Raw genomic sequence first — 24,126 nt, 5'->3', positions numbered from 1 at the left:
AGCTGTTTGTTAGTGTATTCATGCGAATGTGATGTTAGTTTGAACAGATGTACAGGATTTATGACAGCTGTTAATATATGTATTTGTTTTTATTATCTTAGTTATGTCTTTTGGAAACTGTCTAGGTTTTAAGCGGTATATACATTTTAAAATAAATAGTAAGTATAGTCATGATCACTCTGCAGAAGATGTCAATCACAGCTTTTCAGCACCTCCTCCTTCCCATCTCTGCTGCTCCCTTCAGTTCTTCCTTCTGCAAGCGAACGTGAAGGTGGTCTGAACTGCTCCCTTTGGGGTCCTTTTACAAAAGCACGGTAGCGGTTTAACAAGCGGAATACCACGCGTTAAACCACCTGTTGCGCTAGTACCTAACGCCTCCATTGACGAGGCGTTAGGATTTTAGGCTGCCGCAGGGGCTAGTGCGTGATGAAATGTCCGACGCACTAACCCCCATAGCGTGCCTTGATAAAAGGAGCCCTTTGTGTCTTTATTTTTGTAGTGTTTTTTTGCGGTCTGTGGAATGCATAACATCTGGTCTCTAGGTCCTGGACATCAAAGAGGGTTACAAAATAGCGTTCGCACACCCTCTATATGACTGGTTCATCAATTCACTGGCAGGTAAACCAGAGAATGCAAACAGGTTCAGTGCAACACTATGCAGATTGCTTGATATCCAAGCCATAGAACAATTCCTCCAGATGATTTGGACTCTTGCAGATACTCCATATACTTTGCCATGACAAAGAATGGCTCAGAAGAGTAGAGGCCCATTCTGGATCTCAAACATGTCAATGTGGCAATGAGAGTTCCTCGGTTTTGGATGGAAACCATTTGCTGTCATTGCAGCAGTGTAGCCAGGAGAATTTCTGGCTGCCTTAGATTTGGTGGAAGCTTACCTTCACTTCCCTATCTTTTTGGAACAGGAACTTCTTCAGATTCCATGTGCTAGAAAATCACTATCAATTCTCAGCACGTCCCTTCAAGCTGGCAACGGCGCACCATACATTCACTAAGGTTATGGTGATAGTGGCCGCTCATCTGTGCAAAGTGGGTTGGCAGGTGCACCCGTACTTGGATGAGTGGCTCATCAGAGCTCCGTTCTGCCTGGATGGAGAAAAGGTGGTTGCAGCAGTTGTTGAGATGCTGTACAGTCTGGACTGGATTGTGAACTTCCAAAAGAGCCACCTGGTGCTTGCACAGGCCCTGAAATATCTGGGAGTCTTATTCCACAAGGTAAAAGCCCAAGTCTTTCAGAAGCACGCAAACAGAAGCTTCATGTTCAGATTATAGTCTTTGTTAAACAAGCCAGAGTCTGCTGCATGGAATTACTTGCAAGTCCTGGCTCTATGGCTGCCACAATAGAGGTATTGCCTTGGACATGGGCACACATGTTCCCTCCAGGTAACACTGCTGTCTCACTGGATAATGGCAACCCAGTGCAGCATGAGCAGGTAGCTTTAGCTACAGTCTTTGGCAAAGTGAATCCCCCTTTGGATTGATTCTTAGGTCATCCTCACAACGGATGCAAGCTTGTTTACTTAGGGTCTCATTGCAAGGGTCACCCAGTCCAAGGCCAGTGGACATTTGTCTATCGACAGTCTTGAACTCCAAGCAATTTGGATAGTGCTGTTCCAAATGAGGGCAAGACAGTCAGAGTATTCTCTGACAATTCCACAGTGGTGGCTTATGTCAACAGACAGGGAGGCACCAGGAGCCCTCTGCTAAGACAGGAGGCAAAAGCATTGTTTCACTGGGCAGAAACACAACTGCAGGCCATCTAGGCAGCGCATGTGGCCGGAGTGAACAGTATTCAAGCAAATTATCTCAGAAAGCAGCCATTAGATCCCAGAGAGTGGACATTGTCTTTGCAAGCCTTCCAGGCAATTGTGAGAGCCTTCCAGGCCATTGTGAGCAGATGGGGGTCGCCCGATGTTTGACCTCATGGCAACTGCAAAAAACAGGAAGACAGATCGGTTATTCAGTTGAATATTCGAACCTGGAAGTGCAGGCATAGACACCTTAGTTCAGCCATGGCCAGAGACCGAGCTGCTATACATGTTTCCCCTTTGGCCCATGATAGGGCAGGTGATTCACCACATAACTCATTAAATGGGACAAGTGATTTTAATAGAATCGTTTTTAGTATTTTTAAAATACTATTAACCCTGTTGTAAACCGTTAATGTATATATAATTGACAATATATCAAGAAACTATTAAACTTGAAACTTGACAAAGCCTTGGTTTTGGACATCAGAAGCATACTATTGCGTTACCTGGAAGTAACCAATGCATTTCGACTCTCAGAACATCTTTTTGTGTTAACTTAAGATTAGACAAAGCAGACCCGCCTCCAAGGATACAATCTAGTGGATTCTTAGAGCTTCAGTTGCAGCAAATAACTGCCTTTCTCCTTAAAGGTGCATTTGACAAGAGGAGTGGCCACCTCTTGAGTGAAAACTCAGGCAATTCCACCTGAAGAGATTAGTAGATCAACAACCTGTTCTTTCCTTCGTACTTTCACCAAATTCTATAGGTTGGATGTAGCAGGGAGGATGCTGCCTTTGGATCCTCAGTCCTATGAGAAGGCTTCTCTTTCCCTTCTGAGTTAGGGAACTGCTTAGATTCGCCCCTGTGGTTCAGTATACCATTTCTATTGCACTGAAAAAAAGAGATTAGGTTCTTAACTTGATAATCTCTTTTCCAGTAGATAGGAATGTTATGCTGAACCTCCTGCTCAGCAATTATCTGATGTACCTGCTTTCTGACTGAAGTTTAATGGTCAGCTTCACAGTTCAGATTTTCTTGTCAATCAGACTATGGGATTATGAAGAGTCTCTGTATATACTTGAAGGGAGGAATGTTTGAGCTCCATAAATGTTCAGGCTGTTATGTTCTTGTTACGATTTTCCCTTGCATTACTGTTCATTCAGTGATTGTTTTGCATTTATCTGAGCAGATCAGATATTTTGTTTCAGGAAGTTCCCTTTTCCTGTCTTCCTGTAGGGCTGTCACCAACTTTAGTATGAACTGAAGGGTGCAGCAGAGACTGGGGAAGAGGAAGAGGAGCTGAAAAGCTGTGATCAATTTTTTTTTTTCTGCAGCATGCTCATGACTATGTGAGGATAACCCTATGGTTCAGCATACCATTCTATCTAATGGAAAAGATTATCAAGGTAAAAACCTAATCTCTTTTTAAATTCATTTAGTAAGTATTAAATTTCTTTCAGGTATGCAAATGAATACACACTCCTACTTATATTTATTAATTGTCGTATTCGGCTTCTTAACAGTGTACTGCTTGTTCCCCCTTTTTATTCAAGGCAGGTCTTAGGAAATTCCTTATGTATGATACTACCTTAATAGAAAGTAGCATTGCTTACCTTCAGATATATTAACTTTAAATGGAAGTGGGAGGGATTGCACATCTGAGCTATTATTTCTGAAGATAGCAGTTCACACATGCAATTCCTTTCACCTTTATGAAAAAGTAGAGGGTAAGAACTGTTACAGGTTTGCTTTTCTATAAAGCTCTGGAAAAGTCATGTATAGGGCTGAGCATAGTCACATGATCCATATGTGATTTGGTATGACTGAACTGTCTTAGAACACTTATTGCAGATGAACAATTTTGCTGTTCTTTATTGTTCTGTGCCCTTTTTGTTTCTATTATTGATATGTAAACAATTACAAATTTGTTTTGAAGGTCATGGAGTGTGGTTAAGTACCTATAGAGAAATTCCACTTTTTAAGGTTCCTGAGCCAGATGGAAATCATACTCCTCCAGCATTAGCTGGGTTCTATATGTTTTGGACAATGATCATTTTATTACAGGTAATTTCTCTAGTTTGAAAGCAATACTCTATAGCCAATATTGTAGCTTTTTATCCTTGTGCATTGAATACTTTTTTTTTATTATCTTGATAGGTTTTGATCCCTATATCCCTCTATGTTTCAATTGAAATAGTCAAACTGGGGCAGATTTATTTCATTCAGAATGATGTAGACTTGTACTGTGAAAAGTTGGATTCTTCTATTGAATGTCGTGCTTTGAATATTGCGGAAGACCTAGGACAAATCCAATATATTTTCTCTGACAAGACTGGCACTCTTACAGAGAACAAGATGGTTTTCCGCAGGTGCAGCATCGCAGGAATGGAATATTCCCATGAAGAAAATGGTAAGAATCAAAACATCAGTAGTGAGACTTTCATTCTAAGGCAGGGGTGTCAAAGTCCCTCCTTGAGGGCTGCAATCCAGTCGGGTTTTCAGGATTTCCCCAAAGAATATGCTTCAATGTATGCTAATAGATCACCTGCATATTCATTGGGGAAATCATGAAAACCCGACTAGATTGTGGCCCTCTAGGAGGGACTTTGACACCCCTGTTCTAAGGGCAATGCAGATGAAAAGGAGAGAGCATTAACTCTGTTACTTAGCTCTGGTGTGGAAAAACTGATTGTATTTCAATTTGTCAAATAAATAAATGGGAAAGAGGTGAAATATAGTGTATTTTTAAACTTTTTAGGGGCAAACATGTTTACCATATTTTTACTTTAAGAAGTACTTTTAGGGGCATAGTTATCAGCTTGGGGTTACCATTAAGATGTTTTACCACCAGCTCATGCTATTATAGCACAGGTCCCATTTTATGTAAGGAGACGTGGAGGGGCATAATCAAAAGAAACGTCTAAGTCTGTTTTTGGCCTAAGTTGCTAGTCTCCCAAAGTCGGCTAAGTAAAATAGCCATTGCCGAAAAATAGGTCCACAATATTATTTTTGGAAAATCGTCTAATTGGACGACCAGCTGTTGATCATCCAGACCACTAAATTGTCTATCGTTATACCCCATTCTTGTCCAAAAATTCATCCAAATCAAAAACACCCAGAACAAGGCCTTTTGGACGTTGGGGGGGGGGGGTCAGCAAAGTGATGGGCTGGACACCCAAACATTGCACCAGAGTAGTGGAGTACCTTATAGGGCACTGCTGTGAACGTCACAAAAAGGGTGCCACATACACATCTCACCACAACAACCTTACAGGTCATGGTGAGCCCCACAAAACCCACTAGACCTACCTGTGTCTACTATCCAAAGCAAGTGACCTAACTCAGTGCACACAAACCTCAGCCGAACAGTTCGTGAGGTTGTTTTGATAACTTGGTAAGGCTCAAAATAAAAGAGTTCAAAACTTTGGGTGCAATTTTCTTGGGTGCTGTTTATTGTTTCACCAGCATAAACAAGTGTCAAATAAATTCTCAGGTTTGCATCACCTTGTGCTTAAGTCCAGCATTCACAAACCAAACCAAAACAATTGCAGTTTAAGCCAAAAAATATGCCAAAACATAAAAGCCTTATTTCAACAAAATGAAAGCTTAACTCCCTTGGGGTTAGGCTTAATGCCCCAAGGGTGGGATCCTCTCCAATAATTTTCCCTCAATGGATCAGCTTGGAAAGATCCCTTCCCCAGATCCCAACAAAATGGCTGCCTGTGGCTTGTATTTAAAGTTCAAAACAAAACTTCAACATTTCCAATAAACTTGAGCAGACTTTACTTTTCCCTCCAGCTCCCTTATTAGCAATGGCTCTCAGCCTATGTCCATACCTTCAGAGCTCGGCAAATCAGAACATTCTATTTCCATATCATAGGTAATGTCATTAGCCGCCATTTCACTATCCTGCACAAACCCAGAATCAACCTTATTAGCCTCTTCATCATAAACCTCTGCCTGAGTTTGCTGCCATGAGGTGGACTGTTGCTTTCTGGTTCTCTGTGGCTGTAGTCTGCTGCTTTCTTTTTGCAGTGTGGCTCTGGCTTGCTGAGTCTGGAGCAGGTGTGCACTCTGAGGCTGGCCCTGGAACTGTCTCTGTGGAAGCTAAACCCTTTTCTTTTATTGCAAGGAGCTGATTAGTCCTCCCTGCAGGTGTGTTAGGGTAGCCTGCTCTTAGAGAACTTCTCACCTGGCCTAAACCAGTTTGAGCTTGATTTGGGTGTGGCCAGTACTCCATTCCTGCTCCTTCCTTTCTCTGGTACTATGGCTGCTGAGACATGTAGTCTTCTTGGCCGTTTCCTTACAGCTGGCTTGGGGAAAGCTAAACCAGTGCTGGATGCTTTAGGCATGTTTTGAGGAGGTTTCCTTGCTGGAAGGCTTGGCTTGTGAGTACTCCTAGGGGCTGCTTTGGAAATTAAATTAGCAGGCTTAAGAATGCTTTTAATGTTTTTAAATTTACCCTCCTCTTTCCTCACTAGGAACAGGGGCAGCCCTGTGACAACATTCAGCAGCACTGAAGAGGCCTAAGTCATTTTTAAATACATCTAAAACCCAGCTCAATTATCGGCACTTGGACAACTTGCTTTACTGATCATCTAAGTGTCGATTTAGGCTGGTTTTTAGACGTATTCCCCCTAGTTTCTAACAACAGGGACTAATAGTAAAATAAAAGGTCTTAGAGGTAGCCCATACTGATAAATCCCCCTCCCCTTAGTTGCATAACATGTTAAATAGTGTGCGAGTTTAATAAACCGATGCAATTCTTTTTTAAAAAACTTAATGCTTTTGTAATTAAATAGTAGGATGTCTTGCCTTTTTCTTAATCAAAGATAATAGGATTAGAGGAATAAAGTCTCTTCAGAGTGCAAACTAATGTGGCTCTATTCCTTGAGGAGTTGTCCCTACAGTAGCAGTTACGCTCTGATTTATCAGCCCCTTAATATTTACTAAAGATTTTTATGCATTTTTGAACAGAGATAAAGATAGGTTGTCCTCCAAATTGAATACATTGCTAGTGTTGTCATTTGTGTTAGAATCGTCAGGGATCTCTAAGTCCCTCCTTGAGGGCCGCAATCCAGTTGGGTTTTCAGGATTTCCCCAATGAATATGCATTGAAAGCAGTGCATGCACATAGATCTCATGCATTGGGGAAATCTTGAAAACCCGACTGGATTGTGGCCCTCAAGGAGGGACTTTGAGACCCCTGTCCTGTGTTAGATCATTTTAGTCTTACCACCTGAATGTAGCATTTTTTTTAACCTACCCTTTCTAAAATGATAGAGGAGCAGTTTTGTTTGGGAGAGAGTTATTAGAATATTGTGATCTTATGCTAATTTCTTACAAGCCTTTTCATTTCTGAGTACTATGCCTATAAGAATTATTCAGTAATGATTGTGTATGTTTTAAAATAGTATTGTGTGTAAGGTAAGATTTTTTTTTTTCTTCTGTGTATAGCCAAGAGACTTGAAACCTACCAAGAGATCGACTCTCAAGATGAAGATATAACAGATGCTGCATGTGGTCTCCTAAGCAATACAACCAGACAGAAGGCACACAACTGCTGTGGAGCAATAAGCAGGCCTATGAGTTGCAAGTCTTTGAATAATCTAACTGACAGCAGCTCATTGCTAAGCAGGGAAGAAGATGGAGCCAGTAGCATCCCACGTTGTAGACATGTAGCCTTTAGTAGCCCCATGGTAAGTAGGAAGTAATTGGTATTGTTCCCAATGATCTGCTGAAGTAATTCATAAAAGGCTCTTGTTTTTTTCATTTTCTTATAAGGACAGATAAATGACTTTGTAAAGGAATTGCATCACCATTGGTATATACAGTATTTAATTTGCAGGAAAAACTAATCTAGCATACATCGGTACCAAATAATACTCATCTTAGGCCTACTTGATTTTCTGGCATAATCCGTAACGCTGTGGGTCATCAAAAATGCAGATCACGTGTACTAATTGAGATTGTTTGCTATACAATGATTTATTGCCATCTTGTTTGTAGGAGTGCAGTGGCCTGCAGTTAAGGTGGGGAATATTTAACTTAAGTCTGTTCTTAATAGCACCTTAATCCCTAGTACTCCATAAACTTGCCCTATGTTCATATGCATTACAGTTGCATATAACTGAGAGGCTTCTGAGAAGTCTTAAGAACAGGTATGGAGAGGGGGGGGACCAAGGTGTGAGTGAGGAATAGGCAATACAGCTGGATATTTACCTGGATTTTCCATCTACCCGCTTAAAAGCATTACAGATTATACAAAATTCTGCGTCACGAGTCTTGACGTGAGCAGCATGATGTGAACATATTACTCCAATTTTAAAGAAATTGCATTGGTTGCCAATCTATCATTGGGTACGGTTTATGGTTTTGAAAATAATCCATCAAGGGATATATGACACTCTTCCAGACTATCTGACCAAATGCTTGAAAATATATAAACCTAATAGAGTTTTGAGATCGGAAAATAGGATGCTGTTAGATGCAAGAATGAGAGATAAAATTAAGTATGCCTCCACTAGAAAGTCTTGTTTTCAATTGTGGATCTGGCGCTTTGGAATGGACTGTCCGGAGCAATACGCTTTTGTAACAATGTACTGCTATTTTAAAAATTACTAAAGGCTCTTTTTTTTGTCTTAGCTTTTAACTGTCCCTCTTGCGTCCAATAAAATGTTAAGAGGATGACTACAATTTTTGTTGAACAATATAAACAAAGCTGATTGATGTTTGTAATGTGTTGTGAAATGTATTGTAAACTTCGACCTTTACTGTATATGTTTACTTGTAAGCTGCTTAGGAGATAAGCGGATAATAAGTTCTGTAAATAAATAAATAAATAAAATAAATATGAGGGGAAGAATAAGAAGATTATTGGGTATAAGGAGGCCAGAGAAACTACTGGACATGAAGAGGAAGGAAGGAGTGTGGCCAAAAAAACAAAACAAAACCTAATAACAATGAAATGGCTCCTCTGCTTTCAGTGGATGGAGACAAAATTTCACCAGCCTCATGCTATACTTTATATGGGGAGCTGGTTTGTATAGTCATCTTTTCTAATTTGAATTGGTTTGGGGAATTGCTAAAAATGTTGTACATGAAAACCCACACTCCATTCACGTACCCTCCAATCAAAGAAGTCAAACGGAAAAAACTATATGATGGCCTCCTAGCCACGCAAGCAGCAAAACTCGACAACCAAATCTCCAATCTACTAATTATGACCCCAGACTACAAAACATTCAGAAAAGAAATAAAGACTCTACTCTTTAAAAAATTTCTGCAAACAACTTAATACCGCTTGCTCCTTCCCTAATACCTTTCCAATTCCCCAAAGCAACCTCATCTACTCCGTTTCTCCTCTAGAAATTACCAGATATCTTCTTCATGTAATACCTTTTTGTAATTCTTTTGTAGTCCAGCTTGAACTGCAAGGCAATGGCGGATTAGAAATCTCTAATGTAATGCAATGCTGGTATATTTTTCTCTCAGTTGAGATGCAAGCTGTTTGTGGCACTTAAATAAAATACCATCTGAATACAAGGCCGGAAGTCCGGAATTTGTTAAATAATTGTGCTTTGTTTATGGTGTAATGAGAGATCCTGTGGACTAATAAGAGGAAAAAACCTATCTGGGCTGACCTTTCCCTACAGTCTGCCCCTAGATAATTGTATTCATGTTTTGTGATCCACTAAGACCAGCAGAATATAAATGTTTAAGTAAATCAAAGCACACCAGAGATTAAGGGGCATGTGCTGATAGTGACAAACTGAGACCAGTGTGATAGTGAAGAAAATATTATTTAACCTGAAAAGGATTAAGATCAGAAAGCAAATAGCATGTAAGAGGAGAAGCAGAGGTGATAAAGAAGATTGGCAGTAAAAAAAACAGACAACAAAATATGAAAGAAGAATAAGGCTTAAACAATGTGGTATCAACTACCATTGAAACCATTGGATAGGTAATTTCTTAGATACCTTTAGCTTGGCAGAAGATAACCAGACATAAGGGCCAAAAAACAAAGCTCTTGTATTCATACTAGTATATTAGAAATAAGGGATGTACAATGTGTTAGAGAGCTTCTCTGTACAAATTTGGGATAGCAGGGCATTATCCTTCAGGGAAAGGTAAGTGTGCATATTGGGATGCTATGTGCACATTGGTGAAATCAGCCCAGTAAAAAGGGCAATCAATATGTGCAACAGGTAACAGCAAAAGAGGGATTAACTGAGTAGTATGAAATGGAATAAAATTTCTCACTGGACCTGCCCTTACTTCCAGAGCAATTCAGTTTTGGGATACTGACAGTCACAACCTAGAAAGACTCCAGTATTCCTCAGGACCAACATGGTTATTAAACCTCGCAGAACAAATGAAAACCATTTTGTATTAAAATTCTTCATTATTTCTATAAAAGTATTTTGAATCTAGCACCAATAAGCATTCATTGAGTTATTTCTCTTTTTGATCAATAGGAGAAAGATGTTATTCCAGATCCATCACTTTTAAGAAAAGTTTACCAGATAACACCTCATTTGCCTACATTATCAGAAGATACTGATGGAGAGTTGTTCATGGAAACTATGTACATTATGGATTTCTTTCTTGCTCTGACAATCTGCAATACTGTAGTGGTTTCAACCCCTAATCAACCCCGGCAAAAGGTAAAACAATTGACTCCCAGTGGAGCTGCAGTATATATTTTTATTATTGCATACTCAAGAAGAATGCACACATTAGAGCATAGACCTGTCGCTTATTATTGAAATTGTTTGCCTTGGCAACTAAAACTGAAATGTTCAGGCTTTTTTTTATATTTTTATATGTTAACAGGTCCGAGTGCCTTCACTATTCAGAACGCCAGTGAAATCTCTTGAAGAGATCAAACAGTTGTTCCAGCGGTTTTCTGTCCCAAAACTCAACTCGCCATCTCTTTCAAATGGAAAAGAGCAATCATCAGAAGGCAGTGGCACTGGCACTTTAGCACGGAAACTCTCTTTTTTTAGTAGGATGAAGCAGGCTTCACCTGTCCCAGATGGGACTTCCCTTAAACCTAATGAACTACAGGCCGCTGGTGACCAGCCACCTGTAGAAGAACTTATACCTAAAGATATAGCTAACATGGATGCTGCAGTAGCTACGGATAGCAGTTGTGTTGATGCTGGGTCATCATTTGAATACTCTTCTGCATCCAAGCTGTGCTATGAAGCAGAGAGTCCTGACGAAGCTGCTTTAGTTCATGCTGCCATGGCGTATAAATGCACGTTATTGGCCAGAACTCCTGACCAAATCACTGTAGAGTTTGCATCTGTAGGACCTCTAACATTTCAACTTTTGCACATCCTGCCTTTTGACTCCGTAAGGAAAAGAATGTCAGTAGTTGTTAGGCATCCTCTCTCCAATAGAGTGGTGGTATACACAAAGGGTGCAGACTCTGTTGTTATGGATTTGCTGTGTACTTCCTCAGGTAAGTGCATTACTTTATATAGTATTTTTGTTTTCTGCATTTGATTTCAGTGCCTTTGCATTTAAAAAAAATACTTCAAACATCCTTTTAAAGGTGTCCTTTTCCAAAAATATAAATGTGATCACAATGTATTTTAATGCAATCACAGAATCTTACAGAGTTCTGTGAGAAGTGGAAAACAAATTTAGAAGAAATATAGGATCTGTGAAGCTCAAATAACCTAAACAACCTAAAAAAATGCAAATAGCTTTATTAGGTATTTAATGCTAGATGTACTGTTCAACACTGGGGCTTAAACAGCTTACTTGATGCTAATATGTTAACACTTCAAGGGGTGTAATTATCTTCTATCAGTATTCTTTGGTCCTGTCAATTCTCATCTCTCAGGCCTGAGAGCATCACTTCTGCCCAATTTCAGCCTTGAAATATTACACAGGGCCTTAAAGAACCTAATCATAGGAAAACTACTTTCATAAGTATCATGGCATCTTCTAGGCCTGAATATATAGCAAAAAGACCCAAGTTGCCTAACCACCTTTAAACCACCATTGTGGTGGTGGGAGGGCCTCAGTCTGAGGCTTTTTCCTCTGTTTTTTGAATTGCATCTTATGATTAATGGAGCTATAGACATCCATTAGACGTCATTCTTACATTTTTTGTGAAAGTGTTTATTAGAGATAGAGATATTCTAGGCCTGACCCATTTTTTCACCAGAGTACTCCTATCCCCACCTCTCGAACATAACCAGTATCCTCCATTTTGCACTCGGACTTGCTCCTTCACATTTTTAAAGAGGCCAAGAAAATGGAAACATGGGTTTCTTTTCCCCACATTGCATTTTATGATAGGCAAGAGAATGAAATTGTGTAACATACAAAAAAGATGGCCTATATGTTAAAGCACCCTTTAAATGGTGTTGCGCAGTAACTGGAGCCATAATTATGTCTTTTTTAGGACAGGAAAAATATGTGTTTAGGACTTTCCGGTAGTTGTTTATGTGAAATGAAGCAATTTAAAGTGGCCTCTTCATTGACAGAGCTGAGGGCAGTAGCGGAGTGTGTATGATAGACTTTGGTATGTAGCACAAGCTATCAGATTTTTATTGAACATTGTGGCAGTGATATATTTTACAAAAATTAATATTTGTGAGAACCCAAATATCTGTTCTAGTGCAATGTGTCTCTTGGTCATGAACCGTAGGGTCTTGTATCTAAACCTGCAAGTTGCTTGCAAATAAAAGGTCAATCATGTTTTCAACTCAACCTCCTTCCCAGGGAGCTGCTCCTGCCCCCTCAGTTTATTTTCTGCAAGCGAGTTTCTCAGAAGTGTTTCTGATCTGATTTGCGGTTTTGTTATTTTCAGGTATTTTTTTCAGTATTTGTTTGGGGGCTTGGTGTCCAGAGGTTTCTATTTGGGACCTCTGCCTGGGAGAAGACACAGACTCATGCCATGGAAGTCTGCTGCTAATAGGATCAGCCCTCAGGACACCTGGCTAGGCAGCCTGCTGATATTTTTTTATGGTTCCTCTTCATATTAGTCTTGCTTATTGACGACTTATATGTTGGAGCACTGAACACACCATAAACAGGACTATATAAATCATGATAATATATTTATACTGTAATAAGTTTTTCTTCATTAATTTCTGTTTTATACTTTTTTTGTATTATAAACTGCATAATTTTGGTTAGTTTAGTAAGTTCAACAGCAGAGGGCCATGTTTTCCTTCCAGAGCCTCAAACTGACAAACTTGGTTCACTCTAGGAAGGAAGCCTTTTATTTTATTCCAAGTATTCTGTCTTAAGGAAAACCAGGGGGTGTAGCCTCATCCTGAACCTTGGATATTTTAAACATTTTCCATTATAGTTAATAGCTAGACTGAGTTGCATTTGGTTCATCAATGCATGGCTCTACTTACCCAAAACTTATCTAGAAAGCTCTAGAGATGTAACTGCTTCATATAGCTCAAATCATGCAGTCTTTATAAGTCATATTAATAAGAAAAACAGTATGTATATCAAAAATCTGTTCCTGCTACAGAAGTGAATCTTTAATATTACAATTTACTCAAAACTGCCTCAAAGGCTCTACAAGCATAGAGGACAGCCTAAACTGCCCAGAACCACTGCTATACTAGAGCGCAGAATCTTATCAGCTAATAGGTACCAGATAAAAAGAGCACTTATCAAAAAAATAACCCAAAACAGTACTCCCCCAAAACTGGTATCCTATTGTAAATATTATATCAAAAATTTCCTCATAGCTCACTTCCATAATCAGGAGCAAAATGTTATCATTCAAAAAGTTCTCAAAAAAAGAAAAGAAAAAAATTGAAAAAAAAGACCACTTATCTGAGAGGAAATGTCCAATCCTTCGGTAGTAGCACTTCTCTTCATATGTTTGGCTATCATATGCAAATAAATCACGGGGAATAAGCCCCATCGATCTTCACATCTCATGCACCAATTCCAGGGTGACAAAGTATTTAACTGCTGCACTGCTTTCAACTGTGGCGCAATTTCAAAGGATGTTGAAAAGGAACAGTGAATCTCACTGCCCCCAAAGACACCTTCAAACCCAGCATCTAGCTATCGTCAATATTATTCACTCACATCCGGAAAGCAGGTTCTTCCTCTATAGTTCTCCCAGATCAAAATCATCTTTTCTTGTTTTTTCTTGTTGCATAGGATTTTCTGGACCCCAGTGTGTTTGCTAAAGTTAGACAGTTCTAAGTCTAATAGATGCTGATACTGTCATATTGATATAGGGACTTTGGATCGTCTGTTCTATTGTCCATTGATACTTAATTTTTGGAAGTAAACATTAATGTTGTGCTTGGGTCATCAATTCTGTTGACTTATGAAGCCATAATTTGTGGTACTCTACTACATGTTAAACTTTCTTTGGATCGTTATAAAAGCCGGCTTTTCTTAATAATGACGGGAATAGCCATGCAAATGATAACACGCAATTGGAAGAGTTATGATCGACTTAATTATACTTTCTGGTGGGCGAACTTATGTTCCAGTTACAAGTATGAAAGAATGAACACTGAATTTTTGGGATATAGTAATGCATTTAAAATGGTGTGGAGCCCATTGACATCATTTATTGCATCATATTAGCTGTCATGTACCTTTTCTTTTTAGTTGATTTTCAGGGTGAGAGGGAGGGAGGAGGAAAGCATTATTATTTATTGAAATTATATAGGTGTTTCTACTTTTATTGGTGAAAGGGAAGGGGGGAGAAAATGATTGTTTTCAACATGTTTGTATATTTAAAGTGCTTTTCCTGATTCGTTTATGTTTAAATTCTTTGTAATGCACTGTTAATATTTGAAAAATAATAAAGATTTTTTTTTTTTAAATCATCTTTTCTTTATCAAATACAGGTTTCCAATCCTCTTCTTTTCCAAATTCTTTACTTGTTGAGCCTTTTTTGAGTAAATTGTAATATTAAAAATTCACTCCTGTGGCAGGAACAGTTTTTTGACATTCACACTGGTTTTCTTATTAATAGATACTTGAGGTGTGTCCCTACATTTTGAAGAGTCATTATAAGTCATTCCATGATGCCATTCAAGGTTTGGCATTACATGCAAAAATGGTTTCATTTTTTTCTTCGTGGTCATGAAAAGTAAGAATTCATATAATCTTTTTATTTGTAGGTGTGACAATTATTCATGAGTGACAATTACAGAAGATTTTTTTTGTGTTTCAGATGCTGACCAAAAAGAAATGCATCAGAAAAAAATTAAAAAGATAACTCAGGAACATTTAGATGAGTATGCTAAAGGAGGCCTGCGAACGTTATGTATTGCTAAAAAGGTGCATATGAAATTAATTCTGCTTCCAAATAATAATACAACCAAACAGAAAAATCATGTTTGGTTGTATATTTTTCTATTAATAAAAAACAAAGGAATACAAAAGTATGCTAAATGGTCAAAAAGAACAAATGTTCAGCAATGGATAACTGTTACATACAATTGTGAATTTTAAACTGACTGACTTGTGGTAGAAATTGGCATTAGTGACGTGCTTTTCTGTTATTGTCATAAGGACTAAGGGCTCCTTTTACTAAGCTGCGATAGCGGTTTTAACGCGCGCTTAGCACGCGCTGGATTGCCACGCGCGCTAGACCTTAACGCCAGCATTGAACTGGCGTTAGTTCTAGCCACGTAGCACGGGTTTAGCGTGCACTAAAAACGCTTTTGCAACTTAGTAAAAGGAGCCCTAAGTCTACTTTTATATTCAGAACTCTTCAGTGGTATCTTTATTTATTGTTCTGAAATCGGTGACATCTGTTTTGCTGGTAATAATCCATTTACATGCATGCTGTCAATGAGTATTTGCATAATTGAAATAGATATTGGCACCCCAGAAGTTATAGCATAACCAGTTTGAGCTTGTTTAATGAACTATATTAGGAAACCTGACACTGTCTATGCAGTAGAATAACATTTTTCAGATACAGAAATACTGTAATTACTGAAAGAGATCACACTCTTTTCATGAATGCAGCTGAAACCTTCTGGGGCTCATTAGCATGCACTAACCTTTAATAAATGACCCCCTTTGTATGTTATCGGATATGCTTTTTGCTCTAAGATTTTCATTTTTGACAAAGCCATCCCTGCATGGAAGAATCAAGCTATGAGCTATAGTGACAAAACCAAGCCTTGATCAGTGGAAATTATTTGTGTTTTCTGTTGCCGACACGAGTATCAGCAGTAGAAGACAGGAAGTTGCAAGTTAGCTGATGCCGGTGCCTCTCTTCCTGCCCCTGTATGCTGCAGCTTAAAATCTAAGAAGGCACAGTAGTGTGCCACGGCACACAGTTTGCTATACACTACCATATTGGGTAAAACCAATGGTCCATCTAGCTCAGTATCCTGTTCAACAGTGATCAATGCATGTCGCAAGTACATGGCAGAAACCCAAATAGCAGCAACAATCTACGCTACTAATCCAGGGAAAGCAGTGGCGTCCCCCATGTCTGTCTCAATAGAAGACTATGGACTTGTCCTCTAGGAACTTGTCCACCCTTTTCTTGAATCCAGCTATGGCAACAAGTTCCAGATCTTAACTATTCTTTGAGTGAAACAATATTTTCTCCTATTTGTTTTAAAAGTATTTCCATATAATTTAATTGCAAGTCCCCTAGTTTTTGTATTTTTTTGAAAGGGTTAAAAATTGATTCACTTTACTCATTCTGCACCACTAAGAATTTTGTAGATTTCAGTTATATCCCCTCCCCCTTTATTCCAAGCTGAAGATCTCCATCCTCGTTAGTCTTTCCTCAAGAGAGGAGCTCCATCCCCTTTTATCATTTTGGCTGCTCTGCTTTGAATCTTTTTTTAATTCATCTATCTCTTTTTTTTTTTTTTTTAGATACAGTAGCCAGAATTGTGTGTAATGCTCAAGATTGCATGCGGTTTGTGAAGCATTGCAGGCAGACCTTAGGAAATTGGAAGACTGGGTGTCCAAGTGGCAGATGAAATTTAATGTGGACAAATGCATATTGAGAAGAATAACCCAAATAACAGTTACCGGATGCTAGGGTCCACCTTGGGGGTTAGCGCCCAAGAAAGGGATCTGGGTGTCATTGTAGACAATATGATGACACCTTCTGCCCAGTGTGGCGGCAGGCAAAAAAGCAAACAAGATGCTAGGAATTATTAAAAAAGGGATGGTTAACAAGACTAAAAATATTATAATGCCTCTGTATCGCTACATGGTGCGACCTCACCTGGAGTATTGCGTTCATTTCTGGTTTCCTTATCTCAAGAAAGATGTAGTGGCATTAGAAAAGGTTCAAAGAAGAGCAACCAAGATGATAAAAGGGGATGGAACTCCTTTCGTATGAGGAAAGACTAAAAAGGTTAGGGCTGTTCAGCTTGGAAAAGAGAAGGCTGAGGGGAGATATGATTGAAGTCTACAAAATCCTGAGTGGAGTAGAACAGGTACAAGTGGATCGATTTTTTCGCTCTGGCAAAAATTACAAAGAGGGGGGGGGGACACTCAATGAAACTGCAGGGAAATACTTTTAAAACCAATAGGAGGAAATATTTTTTCACTCAGAGATTAGTTAAGCTCTGGAATGCGTTCCCAGAGATTGTAGTAAAAGTACTTAGCATAGCTGGTTTTAAGAAAGGTTTACTGGAAGAAAAGTCCATAGCCTGTTATTAAGACATGGGGGAAGCCTTTGCTTGCCCTCAATCAGTGGCATAGAATGTTGCTACTCTTTGAGTTTTAGCCAGGTACTAGTGACCTGGATTGGCCACTGTGAGAACGGGCTACTGGGCTTGATGAAACTTTATGGTTTGATCCAGTAAGGCTATTCTTATGTTCTTGTAAAGCTGATATCTAGTCATGTATATAAGAAGAAAGTGAAACGTGATCAGTGGAACTAGAGCGACTTTTCTTCTAATTAGTAGGTAATAAGGGATTGGATAGGATATTTCAGGACACAAATTTGGTCTCCTCAGTGTGACCTATGAAAATTCTCTTCAATCTGTGATACTTGATTAGCAATAATAGCATAACTCTTACTGTAGCCAAGTTAACCTCTCCAGTGATGACTATATGAAGATTATTTTGTTAGGTTAGAAAAATGAAACATCTCTTTTGAAGAGAAGATAACTAAATGATTTAAATCATGGTCGTGGTTTTGTGTTCACCTACTTTTCAGGTAATGAATGAAACTGAATATGCTGAGTGGTTAAATTCACACTTCTTGGCTGAAACCAGTATTGACAATAGGGAAGAGCTGCTGCTTGCTTCTGCCATGAGATTGGAGACTGGATTGACATTGCTGGGTGTGTAGAAGGCACTTTATTTTAACATATTATCGTTGTATTCAGCGTATAACAAATCTGCAAGGCCTATTGCATGATCGGTTAATTTCAAAATTTTTTTAGAATGAATTGAAAAATAGTAAGGATGAATGTTAAATCAGAATATGTACTTTGAGAAGAAAATTTTATTATGTATGTCTTGATTTTATTTTGTTAAGATTTTGTATGTTTTTTGTAACCCACTTAGTAGGCTATAAGTTTTTTTTATGCTGAATGGCAATGCAGTCTGGCTAAATTGAATTCTTGCCCTTGGCATTTATCTAATTTTGAAGATAACTGTGTCCAGTTAGAAGAGTTGGAATCTAGGGCAGATGCAACTTTCTGTGTCTAGGAAGAATGTGCATATGTACCTGTTCTTATCTTTCCACCTAAACCCACTTCCCCCCTCCCCCTGTTCTCTATTTCTGTGGACAACACTCTCATCCTCCATGTCTTATCTAATCTTCTATTTTTGCGTCGCTCAAGGCAACTTAAAGAGAGGGGTGAGGAAGGAGAAAGGGGAGGAGGGGTGGGAGAAGAGAAGAGGAGGGTAGGAGGGGGGAGGAGAGGATACAGGTGGTTAAGTGTCAAATAGATGAGTTTTCAGTTTCTTCCGGAATATGGTGTAGTTAGGTTCCATCCTGGTCATTTCAGTAAGGTCATTCCAAGTTTTTACGCCTAGAAAGGTGAGCATGGAGTGGAAAACACGTTTGTATTGCAGATTTTTTGTGGAAGGGAGATTTAGAAGTATTCTGTTGAGGGTTCTGCGGGAAGTAGACCATGCCTTTGAGAAGAATTGGATGAGAGGAGCTGCGGAGTTTCCATAAAGTTTCAAGTTTATTAAAGATTTGTTTGACCACTTAATACAATTTCTAAGCGGTTAACATAATAAAATTACACAAAAACATGTTAAACATATTAAAACAGGGAAGACAAGCAAACATACAGCAAACATACAGCAACAAAAGGACAGATGGGGAAGAACTACAATAAATATAGGATAGGTAAGTCATAAAGACTAAAACAGTAGGTTAGGTAAAAAGATTGTCAAAAAAAAAAGGGCATTTAACAAAATGCGTCTCGGAATAGAAATGTTTTTAATTCTATTTTAAATTGTTTTATATCTGATTCGTTACGGAGATATATAGGCAGTAAATTCCAAAGAGAAGGGGCAGTGAAGTATACGGTGAATGATGCATGCAGTTTTGAAAGTTATTTGTGATTGGATAGATAGCCAGTACAGTTGCCTGATGAAGTCTGCTCTGTAATCGAGTCATTTTTTTCTCAGGTTGAAGATTAATTTGACAGATTGAAGATTAGTCTCTGGTGTTTTGGATGAGTTGCATTTGTGACTCAGAGTGGTGTTGATTCCCATGTAGATGGAGTTGCAGTAGCCCAGTTGTGGTAGTATCATCAATTATACAACTAAGGCAAAGTGGTGTTGGTGAAAGTATGGTCTGATTAGCCTTGGTTGTCTCAAGGTATAGAGGGATTTCTTTCGGAGACTGGAGATTTGTGGTTCCATGGTAAGTGTGGAGTCCAGGAAGTAACCTAAGATTTTGGAGAATTATTCTACAGGGCGGGTCTTACCCGATTGAAGAGTGATGCTTGTTGGTGCCGTCTGTTGGGGTGTGTGGAAGTATAGAACTTTGGTTTTAGTTGAGTTTAATTTTAATTTGTTAGTAGGAATTCCCTGGCGGAGAAGGCCGCGAAGCCTGTCTAAAGTGCTGCCGGCCTAACACTGCTTTTGAGGGAAGTATGTAGGGGTTCAGATGGAAGGGAAGGATGGAGGGTCAGTGGGGGTTAAGGGGCTGGGTGGGGGGAAGAGTTGCTGCCAGTGAATCCAGGGACTAGGGCTTATTTTTGGGACAGGTGTTATTTTCCAGGAAACACGGTATAATTGTTACTGGCTTTCTTTTGGTATTATCCATCAAAATTATACAAAGCTTTGGTAGAAAGTGGCTAGCGTGCACCTACATGAGTCTTTCCCATGTGTTAAGGCCATTTTTATCACTGCCGACAAATCAGCATGCAGTAGTGTAGAAGCACTAACTGGGAGCACAGAAATGCCCTTTCCCAGAAAAATTTAATATTTTTTAACATGTGATTTGTACGTGCTCATTTAGAATTTGCCACAGGATGCCTATGTCCATCATAAACCCTATTAAACTGCAGTAATCGCACACCAGAGCTTTCCAAGTCTTTAAAAAAGGAGCCCTAAGTAAATAGCAACAATTGATCAAAACGTTGCTCATTCTTAGGTTGTAGCCTAGTGGTTGTAGAACTTCCAAAGGCAGAATTAGAGTTGCTAGCTTGCTACCAACATAAAACTTTTTTTTCCCTATGATATTTTTTAATGGTGCTCTTTATGCCTTTTTGTTAGCTTCTGTAGTATCTGCAGCTGTTTCCTAGTTTTCCATAGAAGTATAACCTGCTTTTTTAAATGAGTGTTACTTCATTTCATATATTATATATGGGAGGAAACAGTGACTTATTTTTGCCTGATTTCTTGTTAAATGGGTAGTACTGAAACCATAAGTGCTGGAGACTAGAAGATTTGTTTTCCACAGAAGTAGCGTAGAGCAGAGTTTCTCAAGGGTACGCAAGCTGTGGCACTCCTGCCCCCCTTCCTCAATTGATGCCGACGCCGCCGGGATCCCATTCCCTCCATCCTGCCCTCCAGCTGCATGCCTCCCTCCACTGACATCAAAGGGAAGGCTTGTGGGTCAGCCATATGCAGCATGTAAAAGCCACTGCCCGTGTCCCTGCTAACAAGTGCGGTTGAAGACAGGAAGGTAGCAGCCCAGATGGATGGCCCTGAAAAGAGTAAGCGAGCACGTTATAATAAGTAAGAGAGAGAGGGGACATGAATGTGGGACAAAGGGAGAAAGGAGGGAGGATGGAGTGCATTGAGACATGGGAGGGGCACAAATTTGGGACAAAGGCTGGAAGGCAGGGAGGGGGCAGGAACTCGGGACACAGAAGGAAGGGAGGAGGCATAAAAATGTGACACAGAAGGGAGGGAGAAAGGGGGCACAAACTTGGGACATAGGAGGGAAGGAGGGAATAGAAAGGGAGAATTGTTGGGCATGAGTGTGTGAGTGAGAGGGAAAAGAAATGGTGCACATGGGAAAAGGAAGAAAGAGGAAAATTGTTGGGTATAGAGAGAGAGGAGTGAGGTAGAGATGCTTGGGGAAGAGAAGGAAGAGGGAGAAATGTTGGATATGGTGGCGGAGAGGGAACAGAGGGACAGATTGAAGGGGATGCAAGGGGGAGGAATGTTGGACACAGTGATGGAGGAAGAGATGTGGCATGTGCTGGAGAGGGGTGATAGAAGGAGAAGTGGGCAGTGGTGAAAAATACTGCACATGATCCGCAGAATGAAAGAGGGAGAAATGTTGGATGTGGCAGTAGAGGGGATGGGAGAGATGCACCCTGGATATCTATCTATCTTTTTTTCTCTCTCTCTCTCTTTCTCTTTCTTTCTCTCTCTCTCTCTATGCTCAAGGGAGAGAATGAGAGAAAGACAGATGGATAGTGAAACGTTGCCATTAGGGGTGGAGGAGAAAGGAAGAAAAGTTGTTCTCATGGAGGGCCAGAGAGAGATGTTGGTTGGGGAAGGGAATGAAATCCGGAGGAAAGGAAGCATGCAGGAGGCAGAAAGAAAGAAATATTGGATGCACAGTCATAATGAAGTGCAACCAGATACTCATGAAATCACTAGACAACAAAGGCAGGAAAAATTATTTTATTTTCAATTTAGTGATCGAAATGTGTCAGTTTTGAGAATTTATACCAGCTGTCTATATTTTACCCTATATTTGTCTATTTTTCTATAGTTGTTACTAAGGTGACATTGTATATATTAAAGTCATCTGCCTTAACCTCTTCGAAAAAAAGAAAAAGAATATAAATGACAACATTTTCTCTATGTACAATGTGCTTTGTTTTTTTAATTTTGTGGTTACCATTACGTATTAAGATTATATTGTGTGTATAGTTAAAATGAATGGAAGAAATTGCATTACAATTAGAACTATTATTATGGGAGTGGGGTCAGAGGTGGAACTTGGGCGGGTCTGGGGTGGAGCTTAGGCGGGGTACTCTGTTGATATTTGTTAGACTTAGGGGGTACTTGGCTTGAAGAAGTTGAGAAACATTGGCTTAGAGAATTTTAAACCAGCTGGGAATCTTTCAGCTTTTGTAGGCATTGGGAATGTAGCCAAAATTATCTTAGTTTCCCCCTCAGTCTATTATCATCCCATTCACTTCCCCACCACCCCCCTAATTTTGTTTCCTCTTTAAACATCACAACCTTTGCTGGTCTGTTTAATTGTCTATTTTTCTTTGTTGGAAAATTTGCAAGTTTAAAAGATTGTATTCCTTATGAATGTTTTATGGTAATAGGTGCTACTGGAATTGAAGACCGTTTACAGGAAGGTGTTCCAGATACCATAGAGGCCCTGAGAAAAGCAGGAATAAAAATTTGGATGTTGACAGGAGATAAACAAGAAACCGCGATCAACATAGCTTATGCTTGCCAATTATTGCAACAAGATAGTGTGATTTTCACTCTCAACACACAGAGTAAAGTAAGAAATTTTGCTTGAGTCTACCTGTAGCATTTTTTCCTTCCAAAAATTGGCTGTAAATGTAACTTCCAGTGTCTGTTTTGCACTTAAAACTAAGGGGCTTTTGCTGGTGTTTGTATAAGAATCATGTATTTACCGTATTTTTCGCTCTATAAGACGCACCGGACCATAAGATGCACCCACCTGTAGAGGAGGAAAACCCAGGAAAAAAATTCCCACCGCCCTGCCCTGTACCCCTTTGGTGGTCTAGTGGTAGGCCGAGACAGGGTCTTATAGAGCGAAAAATCCGTAGGCAGCACAGGCACTCTCCCCCCCCCTCTCCCGTAGGCTGCAGAGGCACATCCCCTCATAGGCAGCAGAGGCACACACACCCATAGGCAGCACAGGCACAACCCCCCCCCCATAGGCAGCACAGGCACCCCCCACCCCCACACCCCTGTACCTATTTTAAAGTCTCCTTACCACGGTCCTGCCTGTCTCTCCCCGATTGGCTGCAGTCAGTTCTCACGAGTCGCGAGAACTGACTGCAGCCAATCAGGGAGCGGTGCCGGACCAGGCAGGAACGCGAACAGCACGTGCCTGCCTTCTGCGCCGCTCTGCCCGAACCGAAGAAGAGCCGTCCGGCAAGGCAGACAGGCAGGAGCATGGAAAGGGGACTTTAAAAAAAGGTACGGGGGGCTGCCTACGGGGAGGGGTTATCACTCCATAAGACGCACCCTTATTTCCACCCCCTTTTTGGTAGAAGGAAGGGGTAATTTAAGGGGGGTGAAGGGGTAGATTGCAGTTGTAATTTTAGTTGAAGAGGAGGGTCTTCACCGCTTTCCAGAAGGTCATCAATGAGTTCTGTAATCTGATTTGCGGTGGGAGTTGGTTCCAGAGTTGGGGATGAAGTGGCTGTAGGAGCGTTTGCAGGCAGTTTCTGACAGGAGAGACCTCTTCATTTGCCTTTGCTTTATCAATTGAACCTCTGCTTCCTATCAGCTGTTCATATTAGATATAGATGCATTCTATTCTGATTTCTTATCATTCGGCAAAGTTCTGGAACTCATTGCCACCTGCCATTAAATTAGAAACAAATTACTGAGTTTTCAAAAGAAACTTAAAACTTTTTTAGTCCATTTTTAGGAGGTTAACACCCCCTCTCTTTTTTTTTTTTTTTTTTTTACAAAGCTATACAGCAAAAGCCCCAAAGCCCTTTAAATCTCCTAAGAAATTGATTTGATTCATATGAATGAATCCTAACCTTTCCTATTATTCTTTGTTTCCTTTATTCAATGTGGTTGTAAAGTAGCATGTCTCCCCAATATTGTGGGCTTGAAAAGGATTATTTTGTGTTTGTATAATTTATAACTTTGTATGTGTACCTTTTTCCTTGGTATCACTTGATATTGTTAATCATTAAATTTTCAATAAAAAATTTAAAATAAAAATAAATCTCCTAAAAGCTTCAGGGTAGTT

The 24,126-nt window shown here is 39.7% G+C and overlaps 1 protein-coding gene across 2 annotated transcripts in view; it reads left to right on the top strand.

The window, feature by feature from the left end:
• ATP10D (ATPase phospholipid transporting 10D (putative)) overlaps positions 1 to 24,126 on the top strand; it is a 213,060-nt gene that overhangs the window by 153,958 nt on the left and 34,976 nt on the right. For both annotated transcript variants that reach the window (XM_033946099.1, XM_033946089.1), the window contains exons 9-16: positions 3,706 to 3,833; positions 3,927 to 4,179; positions 7,227 to 7,468; positions 10,247 to 10,435; positions 10,605 to 11,238; positions 14,959 to 15,065; positions 17,932 to 18,058; positions 22,484 to 22,668. In XM_033946099.1, coding sequence (XP_033801990.1) covers positions 3,706 to 3,833; positions 3,927 to 4,179; positions 7,227 to 7,468; positions 10,247 to 10,435; positions 10,605 to 11,238; positions 14,959 to 15,065; positions 17,932 to 18,058; positions 22,484 to 22,668 — 1,865 coding nt within the window. The remainder of the gene's footprint in view (positions 1 to 3,705; positions 3,834 to 3,926; positions 4,180 to 7,226; positions 7,469 to 10,246; positions 10,436 to 10,604; positions 11,239 to 14,958; positions 15,066 to 17,931; positions 18,059 to 22,483; positions 22,669 to 24,126) is intronic.

The sequence above is a fragment of the Geotrypetes seraphini genome, chromosome 1, assembly GCF_902459505.1.
Source record: "Geotrypetes seraphini chromosome 1, aGeoSer1.1, whole genome shotgun sequence".
Lineage (NCBI taxonomy): Eukaryota > Metazoa > Chordata > Amphibia > Gymnophiona > Dermophiidae > Geotrypetes > Geotrypetes seraphini.
Note: the sequence above shows the minus strand (reverse complement) of the source record. Positions and strands in the feature narration are given on the sequence as shown.